A 17,733-nucleotide genomic window follows, 5' to 3' on the forward strand; every position below is an offset into this window, starting at 1 on the left:
ACCGTGGTTTTTAAAAGGTGCTATATAAATAAAGGTATTATTATTATTAAAGAGCCTAACCCATGAGAAGCAGCTTCAGACTGAAGTGATGTGTCCGCATGCTTGACTACAGTGTGTTTGTTGAGTGGATACCAGTGTGAGAGCCTTGTGTTTATGTATAGCTCCCCCCTCTGGCTGAGAGAGGGATCACCTTTTCTACCACAGAAATAAAGAGAAGTGTGTGTTGGGAACAGAGAGAATATCCAGTGGAAGTATGGAAGACAAAAAAGACCCCAAACAGTTGTGTAAAGATTTTTTTAAATATTATTTTAATACTTTTCTTAAAAAAGATGCTTTACTCCATAATCTGAACAAGATGAATCTATTGACCTCAATGCCTCACTCACCAACATACCAACAGGTTGTTCTGGATAAAATAAAATCAGAGAAAAAAAGCAAAGGAAAAAAAATAAAAAACTCAAAACAATCAAATATGAAAAGGGAAAAGAAATGAATGAAACATTAAAAAAAGTGATTATAGAGTCGAAAACACTCACAGATCTCTGGGCCAACCTAAAGGAAACCAGGAGAGCGTCCTGCTTCCATAAAAACACAATGGCACACGACATCCCAAATCAGTTAGCATGGACGATGAAAGACTTCAAAAAGAAAACTAAAAGACTAAAAAGATGACAAACAGGAACCTAAAATACAGACTGAAGCTGTGAGGAGGACAGACTAAAAACATGTACATGATGAGAGGAAACTTAAAAAAAAAAAGAAGTGAGTAATGATGAGTGAAGTGAAGGTACTGAACACATAATGACGTGTCTGGTAAAGTAGTGACACACGACGATGACGACGACGATGATGATGATGATGGTGGAACCGCTTCATCAAACTGTTACAGAGCAAACGGTTGCAGAACTTCAGATTTAGATGGGGGGATGAAGGAAAAATTAAATAGCAATAAAAACATAGCCTTTAATATAAAGTGAAAAGAAGATGCATTTTACACGTAAAAAATGAGAATGAACTTTCAGCACTCAATAGATTGGTTTTGGCATAGAGTCGAGAAAAAATAATCAGAAAAAAAAAAAGTTAAGAGAGAATACCACGGACGAAACAATCCTCTCGATAGAATCATAAAAAAGTTTTTTTCTTCTTTACAGTAAATTCTACAAAATCAAAAACCAGAGCTCAGAGATGAACACAGAGACGAGCGTTACTCCTCCCAAATCCTAAATCCCTCTCATGTTCTTTTTGCGCTGATGTTGCGTCGTATATAATATATATTCATGTATCTATTTATATATATAATATGTATAATTTGTAGGGTATGATTGTTAGTTTACAGGCCGGAGCGCTAAGGCAAAGGACACACTCTTGAGACGTTCCTAATGACCGTTCCTTCCTTATCAGCGTCACTGACGACGCCTCCATCTTATTGACTTGGAGAGAGAGAATAAGAAGTGAAGGGAGGAAGGATGGATCGCGAGTGTGTGAAAGTGGCCGGGGGGGGGGTGTTGAGTCCCACCCCCCCGCTGTGTCCAGAGAAAACATGCCACTCTCATGTGACCCCTGTGCCCGACAAACTAGACCACACCAGCTTCGGTTAAAAAACCAACAGAAAGTAAAAATAGACAGATTAGAAGAGAGGAAAAGACAAAAACAAAGTGATCTTTCTGTTTATAAATTTGTTCACCTGTTCCTTCTACACCTCCTTCTTTCTTCTCAGACATTATAGAATACGGCTTTCATTGAACTTCTTAAATTAAACCATTATTTTTTTATGTAAAGTCCTGTCCCCCTCCTTTTCATTCTGCTTGTCTTGATTTCTTTTTTTCCAAGGGAGACAGCTGACTGATTATTTCACTGCTGGACTAGCCCGGCCCGACCCGGGGACCCAGAGCCAACGACCATCAACACCAAGCCAGACACCAAAACGTATCTGAGGTTGGAGGAAAGGAGGGTTGCTTATTTCAATTTCACTTCCCCCCTCTCATTCACATGACACAAGCCAGCTGTTTCAACTACTGAGAGAAAGGGACAGTTACTATCGAGTCTGTGTTTGTGTTTGTGTGAGAGCAGCGACCGTGTTTCAGAGCTTTGTGGTTTTAGATGCATGTTTGGAAAATTTTGCTTATGTGTGTCTACAGGTCCTTCTTTCACTCCCACCATCTGCTTTCCACAATCAGAACAGGTTTTCCTCAAAGATGGCCATCAGGTCACTCTGGAAGTTAATGTCAATGGGGTCCACCTGTGTAAAGAAGAAGACAGAAGAAGAAGAAGAAGAAGAAGCATTAAAGGCAGTTTTTAAAAGGACCTATAATCACTGTGCAAATTACGGGGGGTCTAGGGGGGATCTGAGACCCCTTAATTGACACAAGAGACCCCCAGAGACCAGGGACCACCTCTTTGGGTCTTGTTCACGAGTGAGGCGAAGAGGGAGCGCGAGATTGACAGACGGATCGGGGTGGGGTCTGCAGTGATGCGGGCGCTGTACTGGTCTGTTGTGGTGAAGAGAGAGCTGAGCCAGAAGGCAAAGCTCTTAATTTACCGGTCAATCTACGTACCAACCCTCACCTGTGGTCTCGAGCTGTGGGTAGTGACTGAAAGAACGAGATCGCGTATACAAGCAGCCGAAATGAGCTTTCTACGCAGGGTGTCTGGGCTCGGCCTTAGAGTTAGGGTTAGGAGCTCAGACATCTGGGAGAGGCTCAGAGCAGAGCTGCTGCTCCTCCGGATCGAGAGGAGCCAGGTGAGGTGGTTCGGGCATCTGGTCAGGATGCCTCCCGGAAGTCTCCCCGGGGAGGTGTTTAGGGCATGTCCGTCTGGGAGGGGAAGGCCCAGGACACGCTGGTAAGATTATATCTCTCAGCTGGCCTGGGAGCGCCTCGGTATCCTCCCAGAAGAGCTGGTGGAAGTGGCCGGGGAGAAGAGTGTCTGGGCTTCCCTGCTGAGGCTGCTGCCCCTGCGACCCGGACCCGGATAAGCGCAAGAAGATGAATGGACCTCCTGAAAGCCTCAATTGCAAAATCTTGAGGGGGTCTCTTGGGAAGTATCATAACATAATTTTTTCCACTTGCTATTGTCACTACAAATGCCATTTGAAAGCACATCACGCTTATTTTAATTAAGTTCATTGTAAATAATTTATTCACAAATAATAATATTGTCTCTGATAAAGTTTCCAAACGTGGGGGGCGCTGTTTTAAATGCTCTGCCAGAATGACCTCACGTAACCCCGCCATAAAGCTTGATAGTGGATTTTTTTCCTCTTCACGTGGTTACTGTCCTGAAATTGTTGACTCAGTTTGCTTAGATTTAGCGAAATATGTCAAAGAGAAAGCAAAGTTCTTTGCTTGAAAACGTTGGATTCACTTCTAAAAGACTAAATCGAAACAGTGGTGAAGATGGAGCAGAGACATCTCGATATTTTGCAAGTACAAACATTTGATCAGCAGAGTTTGACAGAGTTTCTCAGAATGAAGCTAGATCTTAATTTTTAGGATGCACATCTCACATTTTAACGTGAAATAAGGAGAAATCTAATAGATACACTTGAAAATAGTTTCCTTCATATCCGTGTACATACCGCCTCTCTTCTGCGCCTCTCCTGCTCGCGGCGGCGTGCTATCTCCCTCTGGTCAAGGGCATTCTGTGCAGCTGAAGAGGGCGGGGTTGGAGCTTGTTGCGGAGGGGGCGGGGCCTGTGGAGAGTGAGTGGGCGGGGTGGAAGCTGGAGGTGTGGGAGCGAGAGGTGACTGCTGCTCCTGGCGACGGCGGGTGTCTTCTTGCGCCCGACGAGAGTGCTCCATGGTGCCATCGTCATCACGGCTGCAAAATTAAAAACAGAAACAAATGAGTGAATGAACAACAGACGGCGGTTTGATCTACAAACACATCAAACCAAGACCTGCATGTTCAGACTTATATTGTTAATATATCATTAACAGTAACCACAAACGTTAATTCTAAGTCACTCATGAGTGTTGCCTTCTCCCTCTTCCCTCGTACCGTAGCTTCTCCTGCTCTCTCCTGGCCTGCTCGGCCTGTGCTTTCAGCTGTCTCTCTCTCTCCTCCTTCTCCTTGGCGGCCCGTCTAAACTGTTCGAAGCTGTCACTGGAGGAGCGCACAGAGGAGGCCGGCGTGGACTGGGACCTCTGAGCCAGGCTCGCCCAAGGGCCCATGTTCTTTAACTTCACATCCTGTGAGAGGACGGAGAGAGAGGGAGAACAAATGTCAGATCTGATGGAGGAATTCAAGCAGCAGATAAAAATATTGATATTTCATTCACACATACCTGTGTCTTCTTGGCAGCGATTGGAGTTTTGGGCTCTTGTTTGATTTTGATGTCCTGCTGGGAGCAGGGGGGGACTGGGGACTCTGTGTGGCGGGAACCAGTGCGAGAATTGTCCAATGACTTTGACTCTAATCCTGAGGAGAAGGTAGAGTGGATTAACAGCAAATCAACAACTTGATAATCATTGGACCTTTTCAAAGCAGTTGAAGACTGTTCATCAGAAATTTCATTTCTTATAAGAGAGTATAAACTCACTGTGTTTGTTGTCAGGTTTGTGTGTGTCTTGCCGCATAACAGGACTGAAAGGCGAGGGGGGCAGAACGGGCGACTGGGTCGGCTTCTCTTCTTTGACCCCCACCAGGTTGGACCTCTGCTCCTACGGAGACGAACAGCGCATTTACAAAGAGTACATGACATTTCAATTGAGCGTTAAAAAGGCAGCGTGTGCATGTGTGTTCAGGTCACACACACATTCAAACATCACAAAGAACAGGTGTATCACTCACATGTTTCTTGGTCTGCGGGGGCGACTGATGTCCCATTGAGTGGAACTGAGGCATCTGAGGAGAGTGCATCATCAGTGGAGATGGGCTCTCACGTTGGCAACCTTAAAAAACAGGAAATATTTGATGTATTGTTTCAGTTAGAAATGTAAGCTCATGTTGAGAAACATGTCAATGTATCAGGAATGTGACGGGGTAGGGACAAAAAGGACGGAAAATATAGAGGAGGGTGCAGCATGTGTCAAAATATGAACTCCACAAATATACAGTATGACCCACAACTACTGTTTAACCAAATCTTTGCAGGCATCTACAAATGTTATAGATGACATTCAGCTGCCCAGCAAAGAGAACCTATAAGAAGTGGAGGTCATGGGTCCTGCTTCAGGAAACTTTCAGAAGAAAAACATGATTTCCTGCATTTTGGGGAATTCATCTGCACTCATGTATGTCTCTCTGCATCATTTTCTGAAACTCTATGACTCTTTTGTCCCCTGTGTGCCTTTTATTATAACTTTCATCTTCAACCACTTGACTTTTCTAGGCACAAATTGAACACAGTTGTAATATAAAAACCAACCTCTAACTTCCAATAACACACTATATAGTTTTATCTCAAATCATTTGAATTATTTTGGCTTCAACAGTAACACACTGACACCAGCCTGTGTGTAATCTGCAAGGAGAGGAGAGAGCTGCTCTGCTGCCAGCTGTGTGTACTTCAATTCAATAAATAATATCATGACAGCAGTAAGACTGAACTTCTTTTAATTGGCACAAAATCTACATTAAACAAACTCCATAACTTCTCTATTCCCATCAACAACTCGTCCATCTTCCCCTCCCCTCAGGTTAAGAGTCTGGGTGTCATCCTCGACAGCACCCTCTCCTTCACTTCCCATATCAACCACTTCACCCGGTCCGCCTACTTCTACCTACGCAATAATAACCGTCTCCATCCTTCACTCACTCCCCGCTCCACTGCCATTCTTGTTCACAGCCTAGTCACCTCCCTTTTAGACTATTGCAACTCCCTTCTGTTCGGCCTCCCACACAAAACCTCCATAAACTACAACTGGTTCAAAGTTCAGCCGCCCATATCATCATCACACGCACCGCCTCCATCCACCACATCACAACCATTCTACAACAGCTCCACTGGCTCCCTATCACAGACCGGATCAACTATAAAATACTTCTCCTCACTTTTAAAGCAATACACAACCTCGCCCCTCCATATCTCTCTGACCTCCTCCATACTGCCACACCCGTCCGCACCCTCATATCTCTGGAACTCTCTCCCACCTGACCTCTGTAATACTGACTCACTCACACATTTTAAAGTTATATTTTTGGGCTTTTTGCCTTTATTATAATACAGCTGAAGAGGGACAGGAAGTGTGGGGAGTAGAAAGTGGGGGAAGACATGCAGCAAATGGTTGTGGCCAGGAGTCGAACCGGCGACCTCTGCATTGAGGACTACAGCCTCTGTATGTGGGGCACTTAGACCACTAGGCCACCAACGCGCCTCACTCCCACATTTTAGATGGAGGCTACCAACCCTAGCTTTACAGGGATAGTTTATTTATTTGTGTTGATAAATATCATTCCAGTGTTTAAAGGTACTTCCTGTGATGTTATTGGGTCATGCTGCGAATGGTTGTTCCCCACATAGGGCTGCCACAGGGTGGGGCTGTAACACTGATTCTAGATCACCCTGTTGTTTCTGATTAAGTTCATGGATGTGTTGTAGTGTGTGAAACTAAATAAAGAACATTTAAAGCCTGAAGTATTTCTAGCTGCTGCTGTTTTGTTTTTAAAGTCTTACCTGACTTTTTGTAGCAGAGCTGTTGACACTTTTGGTTTCATTCTCAACAGAAAGTTTTGCTTCAAGTAAGAGAAGAGTCAGGCAGATAAACACTCTTCCTTTCTTGCCTTGAACATCGTTGGATGTTCAGACACACAGAGTGAGTCTGTGCCTTCATGCTCAAACATCTTACCTGTTGAGAAAGGCTCTGCTTTGATGCGTGGGGACTGCTGTTGATGTTGCATCTGATGCACCTTCTGCTGCATGGCCACCCCTTTCTGCTGCTGCTGTGGCGTTGACGTGTTCATATGTGGGAAGGGCTGCCGCAAGTGTGAATGACCCGAGCTGTGTCTCTGCGTCAGGGCGGGGTTGGATGGGGTCACAGACTGTGCGTTCATTGACTGCATGAGCTGAGAGGCGTTCTGCACGGGCGAATGTGTGAGCGTGTGAAGAGTCGGTGCAGAGGGTCGAGCCTGGAGAGACTGCAGGAAGCTGTGAACCTGACTGAGGGAAGTGATGTCAGAGCTGTTGGGCGTGGGCTCTTCGTCATCCTCCAGGAGGGCTTGGGGCGGTTGTGCTGAGAGGGTACCCAAGATTCCGTGCGATGGGGGTGAGGGGACGCGAGGACGGGGAACGGGCTGGGGGAGTGGGAGTGGCAGCGAGGGCTGAAGTTGGGGAGAGGGCGATGGAGGCAGGGAGGGGAGGGTGGATGGGGGAGGCTGGGGGACTTTTGGAGGGAGCGGCGCTGCTCTGTTGCTAGGTCTCGATGGCTGCTGGGGAAGAGCATTATGGACCGCTGCAGACAACACAAGAAGAGAAAGAAAAGAACAGGACACATTTTAAAAAATGGACTGATTTGATTTTTTAACAATTTCTTAGGACTCTGGTATTTCACAGACTAAAAACGTATCAAACAGAGCAATCACCAATAAATCCAAAACTAGGGATGTACATTTCAAGTATTGTCCGTGATCGATCTTTGGAAATGTTAATGAGCAATTATTGAACATGAATGTTTTCCATCTCAAAAACAATGCCAAATGCGTTTTTTCCCTTGAATCAAATTTTCCTTCACGACACAATGTATATATCTGATGGTATTGATATCTACGGATCATATTGAGGTGTTCAAAATGTTAAACACGCTGAATATCAACGTGTGGAGCAGGCTTATAATCTCTGTGGACATACAATCATAAAAGCGAAGACTCAGACTTTCACAAGGGAACTGAACAGAAACATATTTTGGACTCACAGTGTCCAGTTTTCTGTCTACTCGTTCTTATTGAGAAAAATCAGCATGTGAACGCGGTCAGGTGTCAGCCGGGAGCACAACCGGGTCATAATCAGTCCGGGGGCAGAGGTAAAAAGCGCTCGTCACTCACCCGTCACGCACCTGTCACTCAGCCGCAGCCCCCAGCTGAGTGTCTCCGCTGTGCGCAACACCTTCAGTCAGCTGATTTACATCAAAACATGCTTTAAACTTAAAACTCCTCCCTGATAGCTGAACCAAATATGAGACCACATGATGTTTGTTCCACGTTATAGAAAATCCAAACAAATAAATGTGTTCGAGTAAGTTCTTAACTTACTGGGAACTTACTCTTCCCTATCTACTTCAGCGGCAACAGCTTCTACTACTCGTCTCATCACTATCACCTCTATCTCTTACTCCCCTCTATCTGTCTTTCCAGACCCAACTCAGTTGAGGCATGATGGCTGTCTAACATGAGTCTGGTTCTGCTCGAGGTTTCTGCCTGTTAAAAGGAAGTTTTTCCTCACCACTGTAACTAGCTAAACACTGCGATGTGCAATGCTCATAATGGATTAAGGTGGGGTCAGACTGAGTCTTACCCTGTCTTGAAGTTGGGTCTCTGTTCATAATTTGACATAGAGTGGTCTAGATCTCCTATGTTTGTAAAAGCGTCCTGAGATAACGTTTTTGTTTTGATTTGGCGCTATACAAATAAAGATTGATTGATTGATTGATATCCAAAACAGTAACTGAAATACTTCAGGTGCTCCAGTTTTTCTTCCCAGTCTCAACTAGAGTCGTGGACTATCATTGGGTCCATTAACTCTAAAGACAAAGTCCATTAAAGCTGTTCAAATAAATGTAGAACCTAACGGGTGGCTTGGTCTAAAGTGCACGATAAAGACCATCCAGCCATTGACTCCCTTTAAATGGTCCTTTAGTGTCCTTTTTGTTCTGAAATTAAAAAAGGTCTTTTAACTATCTAGACTTGTTGCTATTCAGGAAATATCTCGTCCCTTAAGTGGAGCCTTGTGCCTCAATACAGCCTGGTTCAAAAAACGGTTTAGGTCTGAAGAGCTAATCTCTCTATCGGCACACACTGTAAAGGGGGTGAATTTATTTCTAACGCAACAGTTCAGAAGATATTAAGATTACGAGTTTGGTCCAAATAAGGACATGACTGACTTGACTGACAGGCGGGAACACATAGCTGTTGGCAAGGAGGCTCAAACCCCACCTCTTTTCCTCACACTAAGTTTGGTTGTGTTCAGCATTTCAAATATGGCTCCCGCCGCAATTGGCTTCAAAACAGCGCTCAGGAACAGATGGGTGACTTCACGGATACTACGTCCATTATTTTATACAGTCTATGATTTCTACAAAAGATCTTGCAGCATACACACCTGGTGAAGGTATCATTGGGTGTTGGTTTAGGAAAGGGTGCGTCTCAGCTGTCGCCTGGCCGGTGGGTGTGTTTGCGTTGAGGGGGCCGGACATGGCGGGGGCAACAGCAGGATTGATGCTTGGATTGGGCTCTGTGTTGGACTGTGTCAGGTGGGGGTTCATGAAGTGAGCCAGAGGATCAAATCCAGAGCCCAGCAGCTGGGAGTCCAGAGACGGGACCGAGACGGCGACAGGGGGAGGGGGGACAAACGGGGGTTTGGACTGGACAGCCGGAGGCTGAGGCTGAGGAGCGACCGGAGCCGGTGCAGCACTGAGGACCTGGTGAAGCGGTCTCTTGATGTCTTTGTTAATCAAGTTCTTCTTCTGCAGCTTGGGAACCAGCCCTGCTGGACGAAGATAATCAGAATGTTAATATTGTGGCATTGAAATCATCAATTTAATCATACACGGTGCAGATATCTAATTGTTTTGAACTGTAAGTCTGAAACGTAATGACCTTTTCTTTAATAAGGTGAATTGCAGGTGAAATAACAGGAATGGTAACATAGAAAATACAGAGGAGTCACATCTACTTGTTCTTAGAATAAGGAAAAAGTATGTAGGTTACCATTCTCAGAGTCTTCACTATCAGAGGAGTCACTGCTGCCTGAAGACGAGGACTCTGTCTTTATCTTTGAAGTATTCGACATCTCCAGAGGTTTCTCTGCTGGAACAAAACAAACACAAACCATCAGAGAAAAAGACTTAAAAAAAAAGACTAATATCTCCTATAAGAGGCTTATTAGAGAAACTGGTTAGCTGTTGGGAACACGTGCAATGAACTGCTGGCATGTTAATGGAGCTGTGACACATCTGTGAAATAAAAAATAAGATTTTGAGGTCTCTTAATATTTCCCTTTGCTTTAAGCATCACATTTCATCTCTTTGAACTGCCTACGTCATCATACCTTTGGTCCTCTTGGTCTCACTTCATGCGGCTGGGTTCTAGTGTTGCCTTGAGGCTTTTTTCGACCAGAGGAACTTTACCCTGGAACTATGTGCGTTTTGACCGGAGGAACCAGGGTCTAGATTTTGTTCAGGGGTAGATAATCTCCCCCCTGCTAGTAGATTAACTGCAGTGTTTTTATTCCGCCCGTCATCCACAATAACATCACACACATCTGATTCACTTGATTTCTCTTTCTTTCATTAGTTTTTATTTGTTCTATATTTTTTGTATGTGTGTGTACTTTTCAAAAGAAGAAGCTGTGATTCTCTTGATTTAGCAGCTTGTAACAGTAGTCTTCTCTCAGCACACCGTGAATGTGTCTCTCCCGGTGTTACGGTTTTAAAAGTGACCCTGTAAACTGGAGACCTTCAGCTGAACATGTCAGTGTTTGTGGAGTTTACACAGCTGTTGAAACACAGAGGGAGTTCCTGGGAATGCAAACTAGTTTAGTTTTTATTAAGATTTCAAAATATCCTCATCAGATATTTAATGATCGTCTAAAGACGTTTATGAGGGATGCATCCGGCTGAGAGTCTCCAGTTAACAGGGTTGCTGTTTAAACCAAAACACCGGTCGATCTCTGACATGGCCTTTTGAGTTAAAAGGGATTTTAAAGCCGTGTTGAAACGTCTTTGCTGCTCGCGCTTATCTCCTCTCACGTGTTGATTCAGTGAATCCATCTGTGATGAAATATAGCACCATCTAAAACAGCGCCAGCTGAGTCTCTTCCATGCTAACAGGCTAAAAGACCCCGGTACTCTTGGTCTAAATGTACCTTTGCTTCTTATGATGTCTGGTGCTTTATAAATTAAGTTTGTATAATGACTTTGAGTGGCCGATCTTCAACGTGCTCTGATTCGAACAGCCTACCTGATGGCTTCTTCTTCTTCTTGAGGCAGCTGGAGACGTATTTCTCCAGCTCTCTCAGCGTGGAGGGCTTCAGCGTCTCAAAGTCGATCTCGATCTCGTCTGGGTTGGAGTTCTTCAGAGACGGCTCACGTGTCTGGATTATGTGCACGACACGGCCTAGTTTGTCACCGGGCAGCTTGTTGATGTCCAGGCTCAGTTGACGCTTCTCCTCATACGACATTGGCTTGGATCTGTCTGCAGATCCCGCCCCGAGCGTATCTGCAGAGGAGAGAAGAACGGCAGCTTTATAGTCGAGGCTTTGGTGAAGACAATAACAATAATGTAAAAACATCTCTGCAGCAGACTAACCGATGTCATCCTCCGCTTCAAGAGCAGCCGAAGGGACCAGAGGAGTCGGCCCGAGCGGGGGAAGCACATTCGGGCGGCTGTTTTTAACCCCTTCTTTCTTTCTGTGATTGACAAATGCTGGGGTTAGCTCCAGATAAAGTGAACACTACAACCTCATTTATGTCTTTGCCTCTGGAATAACCTACCCCGGCTTTTTCCTTTCCTTCTTCACAACGATTGGCTCCTTGCTGCTCTTGTTTTTCTTAGAAGACTGGAGCACCACAGGCGGAGGGCTCTCCACAGGCTCCTCTGCTCCCACCATCTTCTTATGCTTTTCTTTCTTCCTCTCCTTCTTCTCCCTCTCTTTCTTCTTAGGCTTAGTAACTGGGGGTTGTGAGAGTGCTGCCAGCTGCTCGTGCACAGCTTTAAGCTACAGGACAAACACACACACACGGAGACACACACACACAGTTGTGATTTTATGAGAGGTAGAGACGGCAGCAGGTGAAATAATGTTTCAGCAGTCACCCACGGTCGGTAAAGCTGCTCTGCGTGGCCCACCCACCTGTCGTGTCTCATAAGCCTCCCTCCCCCTTCATTTTCCATCCTCTAACCTGTTCCTGTAACTCTGCCAATCGCTGCTGCCTTTCGTGCTCTGAGTCTCCTCCCGAGGACTCCGATTCGGAGGAACTGGAGCTGTCCCTCTCAAAGACGGTAGAAGGAGGCGGGGCTTGTCGAGTGGAGGGGGCAGGGTGTAGGGCCGACGATGGGGTGGGAACAGGGACGGGCTCCTCTGGCTCCTCAGGCATTTTGGCAAAACGCATCTCAAACATTTCCTGTGGGGATGGAGGACGAAAGGAAAACTGTTGATTTAAGCTCAACACAAAGCATGGCAGCACGAACAGAGCAATAAAGGTGTGGTCTCATTTTACATTTAGCTATCAGGGCGGGATTTTCACTTTAAAGCATGTTTAAAGCAGTGGCCCCATTGGCTGAAGGTACGCTCAGCTGGGGGCGGCAGCCGTGCACAACATCATCATCACCATGACTCTTTATTTAGGGGAGCAATACACAACAGCTAACGTTACTGACTAGATCTTTTTGGGGGGTATTACCTCATCTTTGGATACAATCCGACACGCAAGAAGAAAGTCGATGCTGAGAGATTTCCTAGACTGACAAATCTGGCACCCCGGCGTCATCACTGCCTCCTGAGTGAGTGTTTTTTCTGTGAGTTTCTGTCGCTGGACTGACTAGGACCCAGTTACACGCTCGGTCGACACATGTGGACACCCTTTTGTCTCTCAATGAGAACAAGTACGCAGCAAACCAGAAGCTGTGAGTCTGAAATGTGTTTCTGTTCAGTTCTCTTGTTGCAGTGATTCCACATTAGATTTAACCTCGCTCCATACGACTGTGTCCACGGAGATTACTTTAATAAGGCCGCTCAGCATGTCGATAATCAGCATGTCGATAATTTGTACGCCTCTAAATGATCTGCAGCTATGCAATACGGACTAGGGCTGTCAACGAATATTCTAAATTCGAATATATATTGGAATATTTAAAAAAAACGGAGATTCGATTGTGAAAATTAATATTCGACTGTGGAAAAAAAACACATCAGCGGCTGCTTTGCGAGTGGGCGCACTGCATGACGGGTCAGGGACAGGTCACAGGAGTCACACATGCACAGCGTGAAGCAGACGGCAGAGAGAAATCTTTCCGTCCCCGGATCCTCAGTGCGCTCTGAACGCGTCTTTTTCTCAGCTGGGAATATAGTGAATAAAAAGAGATCTGGCCTCTTCACATGTGAACTGTCTTCTTCACATGTGGACTGTCTTGTGTTTTTGGCAAATAACCTGTCCGGCCTAAGACCCTGCATTGACAGTGGACTAAAAGAGCCAGACAATCAGTGACACTGGGATAAAATGCAGTTTTTCCTCTTTTTTTATACAAGCGCCAAGAATGTAAGTGGACTACTTTTTCGTTTTTAACTTTAACTTCAATTAATATTTGCTTGAATCACTGAATGAAGGCTGCCTATATTAGGGACAAGAGTCAGGACCTTTAATTGCTCGCACAAGTCTTGTTCAGCACTCACTCAGCGCATTACGCACAGAGAGGGGAGGGGGGCGAGCGAGCGAGATGTCTACAGTCTTAAAAGTGTTACGGTATAGACCATTATGTCATTTACTTGTTTTGTAATGTGTAGGTATGTTTTAGCCATGTTAAATCTGAAATCTCCTTGTATCAGTTTGTCCACCTGTTATTGACATAATGCGCAAATATAGATATTCGAATGGTTCGAACCTATGGTTTTTTTTTGGGTACATTATGTTTCTGTTGAAAATACAAAATAGCAGTATATATACATAACACAGTGCCTACTTCAACACTTCCCTGGAATGAAATTGTTCTGTATAAAAGAGGTTTTTTTATTCCACTGTTCAACAGATCTAACTTGGAGCAGAATCTAAATGTTACCAGCTTTCATTACACAACGATTCTGACCATATGGTCACAAGTATGTGGACACCTACAGTTTTGAGTATCTGTACTTTACTTGAGTATTATTTTTGGGGGGAACTTATTACTTTCACTCCACTACATTTGATAGACAAATATCATACTTTTGACTCCACTACATTTCCATCAGTGCTCTAGTTACTCACTACTTGAGCTTTGAAGTCATCTCATGAATTTCCTTTTCTGGGATCAGATCCCAAAGACTGAAAATTTCAGTTGAGCGTAGACTAAATGCAGATCAAACGTTATTCAGATCAGTTTGTTCATTTAGTCATGGTGATGATGGCTACGGCCGAGAAGGATGATGATTCTCTACCTGAGCACCACGGCCATATTTTAAACCCACGTTTGAGGTTTTTTAAATAAAGAATGTTTCTTATTGTTGTAAATCTCTGATCTGTTTACCACACAAACTTCATCACAGCCTACAAAACATCAGCATCTAACCTGAGAAAGCATGTGGAGGTCTGTAGCTAACACACTGGTTTGATTCCAGATGAACATTTTAGACTTGTCTGTGATTGTAGTAACTTAGTTTATATTTCATGGTACACTTTTTAGATATGAAATCATGTTTTCTAGATAAACATGACGTGGCAGAATGTTCACCCATGCATTCCTGACTGCACTCATGCTTTGTGAAAATACGTTTAGAGATATTTTAAGAAGTACTTTGAATTCTTAAGTATTTTTTAAAAACAAGTACTCCAGGACTTAAACTCAAGTCATAATCTGACTGAACAGCTTTCACTTGTATTGGAGTGATGTTTGACCAGGAGGATCTATACTTTGACTTAAGTAATGAAGTTGGTACTTTGTCCACCACTGCTGACAACAGCTTTCACCCAGCTGGTTTATGATCCCGTGTTAACATACAAGACAATTAAAGATGCTTAGGAGCTTGGAGCTGTAAAGGTTCACTCAGTGACAATAACCCAAGATCTCTGTATATCACCCCTGCAGGATCCGTTTTCCTGAATTAAGCTATAATGTCAGATAGCTCGACATGTATGGTGTGTTTGATTACCTGTAGTTTTTGAGCCATGGCAACCACATCATGGTCGGGGGGATTGTACTTGTAACAATTGGAGAACATCACCCGGACGTCTGTTGCGAACTCTTGAGCGTCTCTGTACTGTCTGCTGTCCAGCTTTTTCTGAAGGAGACATAACAGCATGGTGACGATTGAAACCTGTTCAAACTGTCCACATCTGAAACACTTTCCTTGTGTGTGTGTGTCTGTGTGTGGTGCTACATGTGACTATTTTCTATGTCCTTACTAATCTGTATCCAGTAAACTGAGGGTCTGAAGCTTGTAAAAGGCATCATACAGGATGCGCCATGGATGAAAATGTCTAACCTTGACAACTCCACAACCAGGATCGTCTACATGTTACTTGTATTAGTGATTTTTGCTCCTCATGATTAGATTTTTGAGAATGTTTGAATATCTTTTATATCATGAAAGCCTTCAAAAGAGCAGGCATGGTCTTCATGTTTATGGGCAGAATGACAGGTAATTTATCTGCATCAAAATGTTTAAATGTTTATTCATGATTTCTAAGTCATTTCTACAGAAGAGGATTAGGGCAACTGAATAAAAATAAATAAATAAATAAATAAGGTCAATTTTTTTTTAATTATTATTCTGAGAAAATAGTCAGAACTCTGAGATTAAAGTCAGAACTCTGAGATTAAAATCAGAACTCTGTCTACTTTTAGTATGAACTGAAATTAGTCAGTGGAAACAGAGATTTTTAAAAGAATCTCACTTTGAAAATATCCAAAATCATCCCTAATATTCTACATTTCCAATGGCTTTTATTTTGAAATTCCAAATCAGGTGTAGCTGTAATTGGCAGCATTTTGAGGTTTTCTCCTTTCAGTCTGAATCAAAACATATCAGTGGAAACTAAGATTTATTGTAATGCCAAATATATAATTACCAGGCACATTTTTATATTTCAGACTACTTTTATTTTGAAAATCCACCTTAGATGGTCCCATTTGTGTTGTAATATCATTTTCAAATGAGCAGCAACCATTACTACCCTAATTTCTACCCTTTCAAATTGCTTTTAGTTAGAAAATGTAAAATCCTTTTTTCGGCGCTATTACTGTAATGCCTGTTCTGAACGTGTACAACAGAATACAGTGGAGGCTGGCTTGACTATCATTTCAGAAGTGGAGGCTGGCTTGACCGCAGTCCTGCTGTACTCCTCCTGTATGCCATAAAGTGAAAGTGACACTCTCCCTGAATGTCAGAAAAAAAAACTTCAGAATTCTGACTTTAATCTCAGAATTCTGACTTTTTTCTCATAATAATAATAATATGTATATTTTTTCAGGGGCCCTAATCTCCGTCTGTACATTTCTAAGTCCTGTAATTTGTAAATGTGAATTTAAATGAAAAAAGTAACGTTCAACACGTCGGTCACAATCTTGATAAAGTCACCTTGACGGTGCTGAGGTCCATGGGGTGTTTGATGATTTCGTGGTAGTCATGAAGACCGAGAGCTTTTACATCCACAGGCTTGTAAAAAGGCCAGGCGTATGCTACGTGTTTCTTGGAAAGCATCTCTTTGACGAGGCGTGAACAGAATCGCAGATAGTCCTGCCGCTTCTGCGTCACCGCCCCTCCCGTCTCCGAAACGCCTCCCAGGTGATGCTGGGAGTCCGGCTGGGATGCTTCTTTTTTTGGTTGCTTCATTGGGCGACTGCTCTCTCTGCGAGGACGAGCCTCAGTGGAGACAGGGGATGATTCGCTGAGCTGGTCGTTGGCTGTGGGCGTGGTGGTGTCTGCTTTCCTCTTCTTGCTCGTCCTTTGCTGTAGGATTCAGTCGACAGAAAGGGGTCAGAGGTTAGACGTGAATCGGCTTGTAATTAAGAACAAAAAAGGCTGCTGCCTTCTCCTTACCTTAACAAGTGCAGGGGAGCTCTGCAGCATCGGTGGCTGATGGAGGCCTGGGTGTGCTGGGGCTGCAGGGAAAACCGAAGTCATTCCCTGTGCCAGGATGTCAGGGGTCGAGAGGGAAAAAGGGAGTCCTAGATGGGATGCATGGGAGGCAGGTGTAGGAGGCACACGTGGGGGTGGGGGCGGGGGCTGAGGCTGAGACTGAGGCTGAAGCTGAGGCTGAGGTTGAGGTTGAGGTTGAGGCTGAGGCAGGGCCAGGGGGGGAAGAACTTGAGGGGCCGGTACAGCATGGCTATGTGGGGTTGTTTGGGGGGAGGAGAAGCCTCGAGTGTGGGGGGTGCTGGAGGGGGACGATGACTCCTGTCCTGAATCTGACTTTATCAGACCTAGAAGGAAGAACAAAAAATGAGAAGCTAGTGTCAGTTCACTCAAGACAAAAGACAAGTTTACATTTATAATGTTATCACACTAAGTGACAGTGAAGCTGAACACTGAGGGAGGATCAGAGGAGGAATGACTTTACCCCACTACTACGCCTCTGTATGTTACAGATAGCAGACCAGACTAACAGGGGCCTAAATATCCTGCCTTGAAATGACATTATGTAAGCACCTCTAAGTTTTGACCTATTAGACTGGAGTCCGTGAGCTCCCTTGTCAGGTAGGTTCCTCTGGGTCGCTGCTGTGGACGTGCCAAACTCCAGCTGCTCTCCGTCTCACCACTATCATATCTGTCTTCATCTACCTCTATCCCTCTCTCAATCTTGGTCTCAGCAGATGTGTGTCTAACATGAATCTGGTCCTGCTGGAGGTTTCTGCCTGTTAAAGGAAGTCTGTCCTTGCCGCTGTAACT

The 17,733-nt window shown here is 44.3% G+C and overlaps 1 protein-coding gene across 4 annotated transcripts in view; it reads right to left on the reverse strand.

The window, feature by feature from the left end:
• Positions 1-280: 280 nt before the first annotated feature.
• The window catches only part of LOC117815724 (bromodomain-containing protein 4-like), a 36,249-nt gene continuing 18,796 nt past the window's right edge, over positions 281-17,733 (reverse strand). The window contains exons 7-22 of one of the 4 annotated variants that reach the window (XM_034687605.1): positions 16,885-17,267; positions 16,423-16,794; positions 14,995-15,123; positions 12,053-12,274; positions 11,645-11,868; positions 11,460-11,560; positions 11,112-11,369; positions 9,861-9,959; positions 9,253-9,639; positions 6,788-7,390; positions 4,791-4,891; positions 4,540-4,660; positions 4,285-4,418; positions 3,999-4,189; positions 3,578-3,818; positions 281-2,239 (exon numbers count right to left, since the gene is read on the reverse strand). In XM_034687605.1, the coding sequence (XP_034543496.1) occupies positions 2,174-2,239; positions 3,578-3,818; positions 3,999-4,189; positions 4,285-4,418; positions 4,540-4,660; positions 4,791-4,891; positions 6,788-7,390; positions 9,253-9,639; positions 9,861-9,959; positions 11,112-11,369; positions 11,460-11,560; positions 11,645-11,868; positions 12,053-12,274; positions 14,995-15,123; positions 16,423-16,794; positions 16,885-17,267 (3,632 nt within the window). In that variant the 3' untranslated portion in view covers positions 281-2,173. The remainder of the gene's footprint in view (positions 2,240-3,577; positions 3,819-3,998; positions 4,190-4,284; positions 4,419-4,539; positions 4,661-4,790; positions 4,892-6,787; positions 7,391-9,252; positions 9,640-9,860; positions 9,960-11,111; positions 11,370-11,459; positions 11,561-11,644; positions 11,869-12,052; positions 12,275-14,994; positions 15,124-16,422; positions 16,795-16,884; positions 17,268-17,733) is intronic. The other 3 variants (XM_034687607.1, XM_034687609.1, XM_034687606.1) reach the window with 3 other exon arrangements.

Source organism: Notolabrus celidotus, chromosome 7 (genome assembly GCF_009762535.1).
Source record: "Notolabrus celidotus isolate fNotCel1 chromosome 7, fNotCel1.pri, whole genome shotgun sequence".
In the NCBI taxonomy this organism is placed as follows: domain Eukaryota; kingdom Metazoa; phylum Chordata; class Actinopteri; order Labriformes; family Labridae; genus Notolabrus; species Notolabrus celidotus.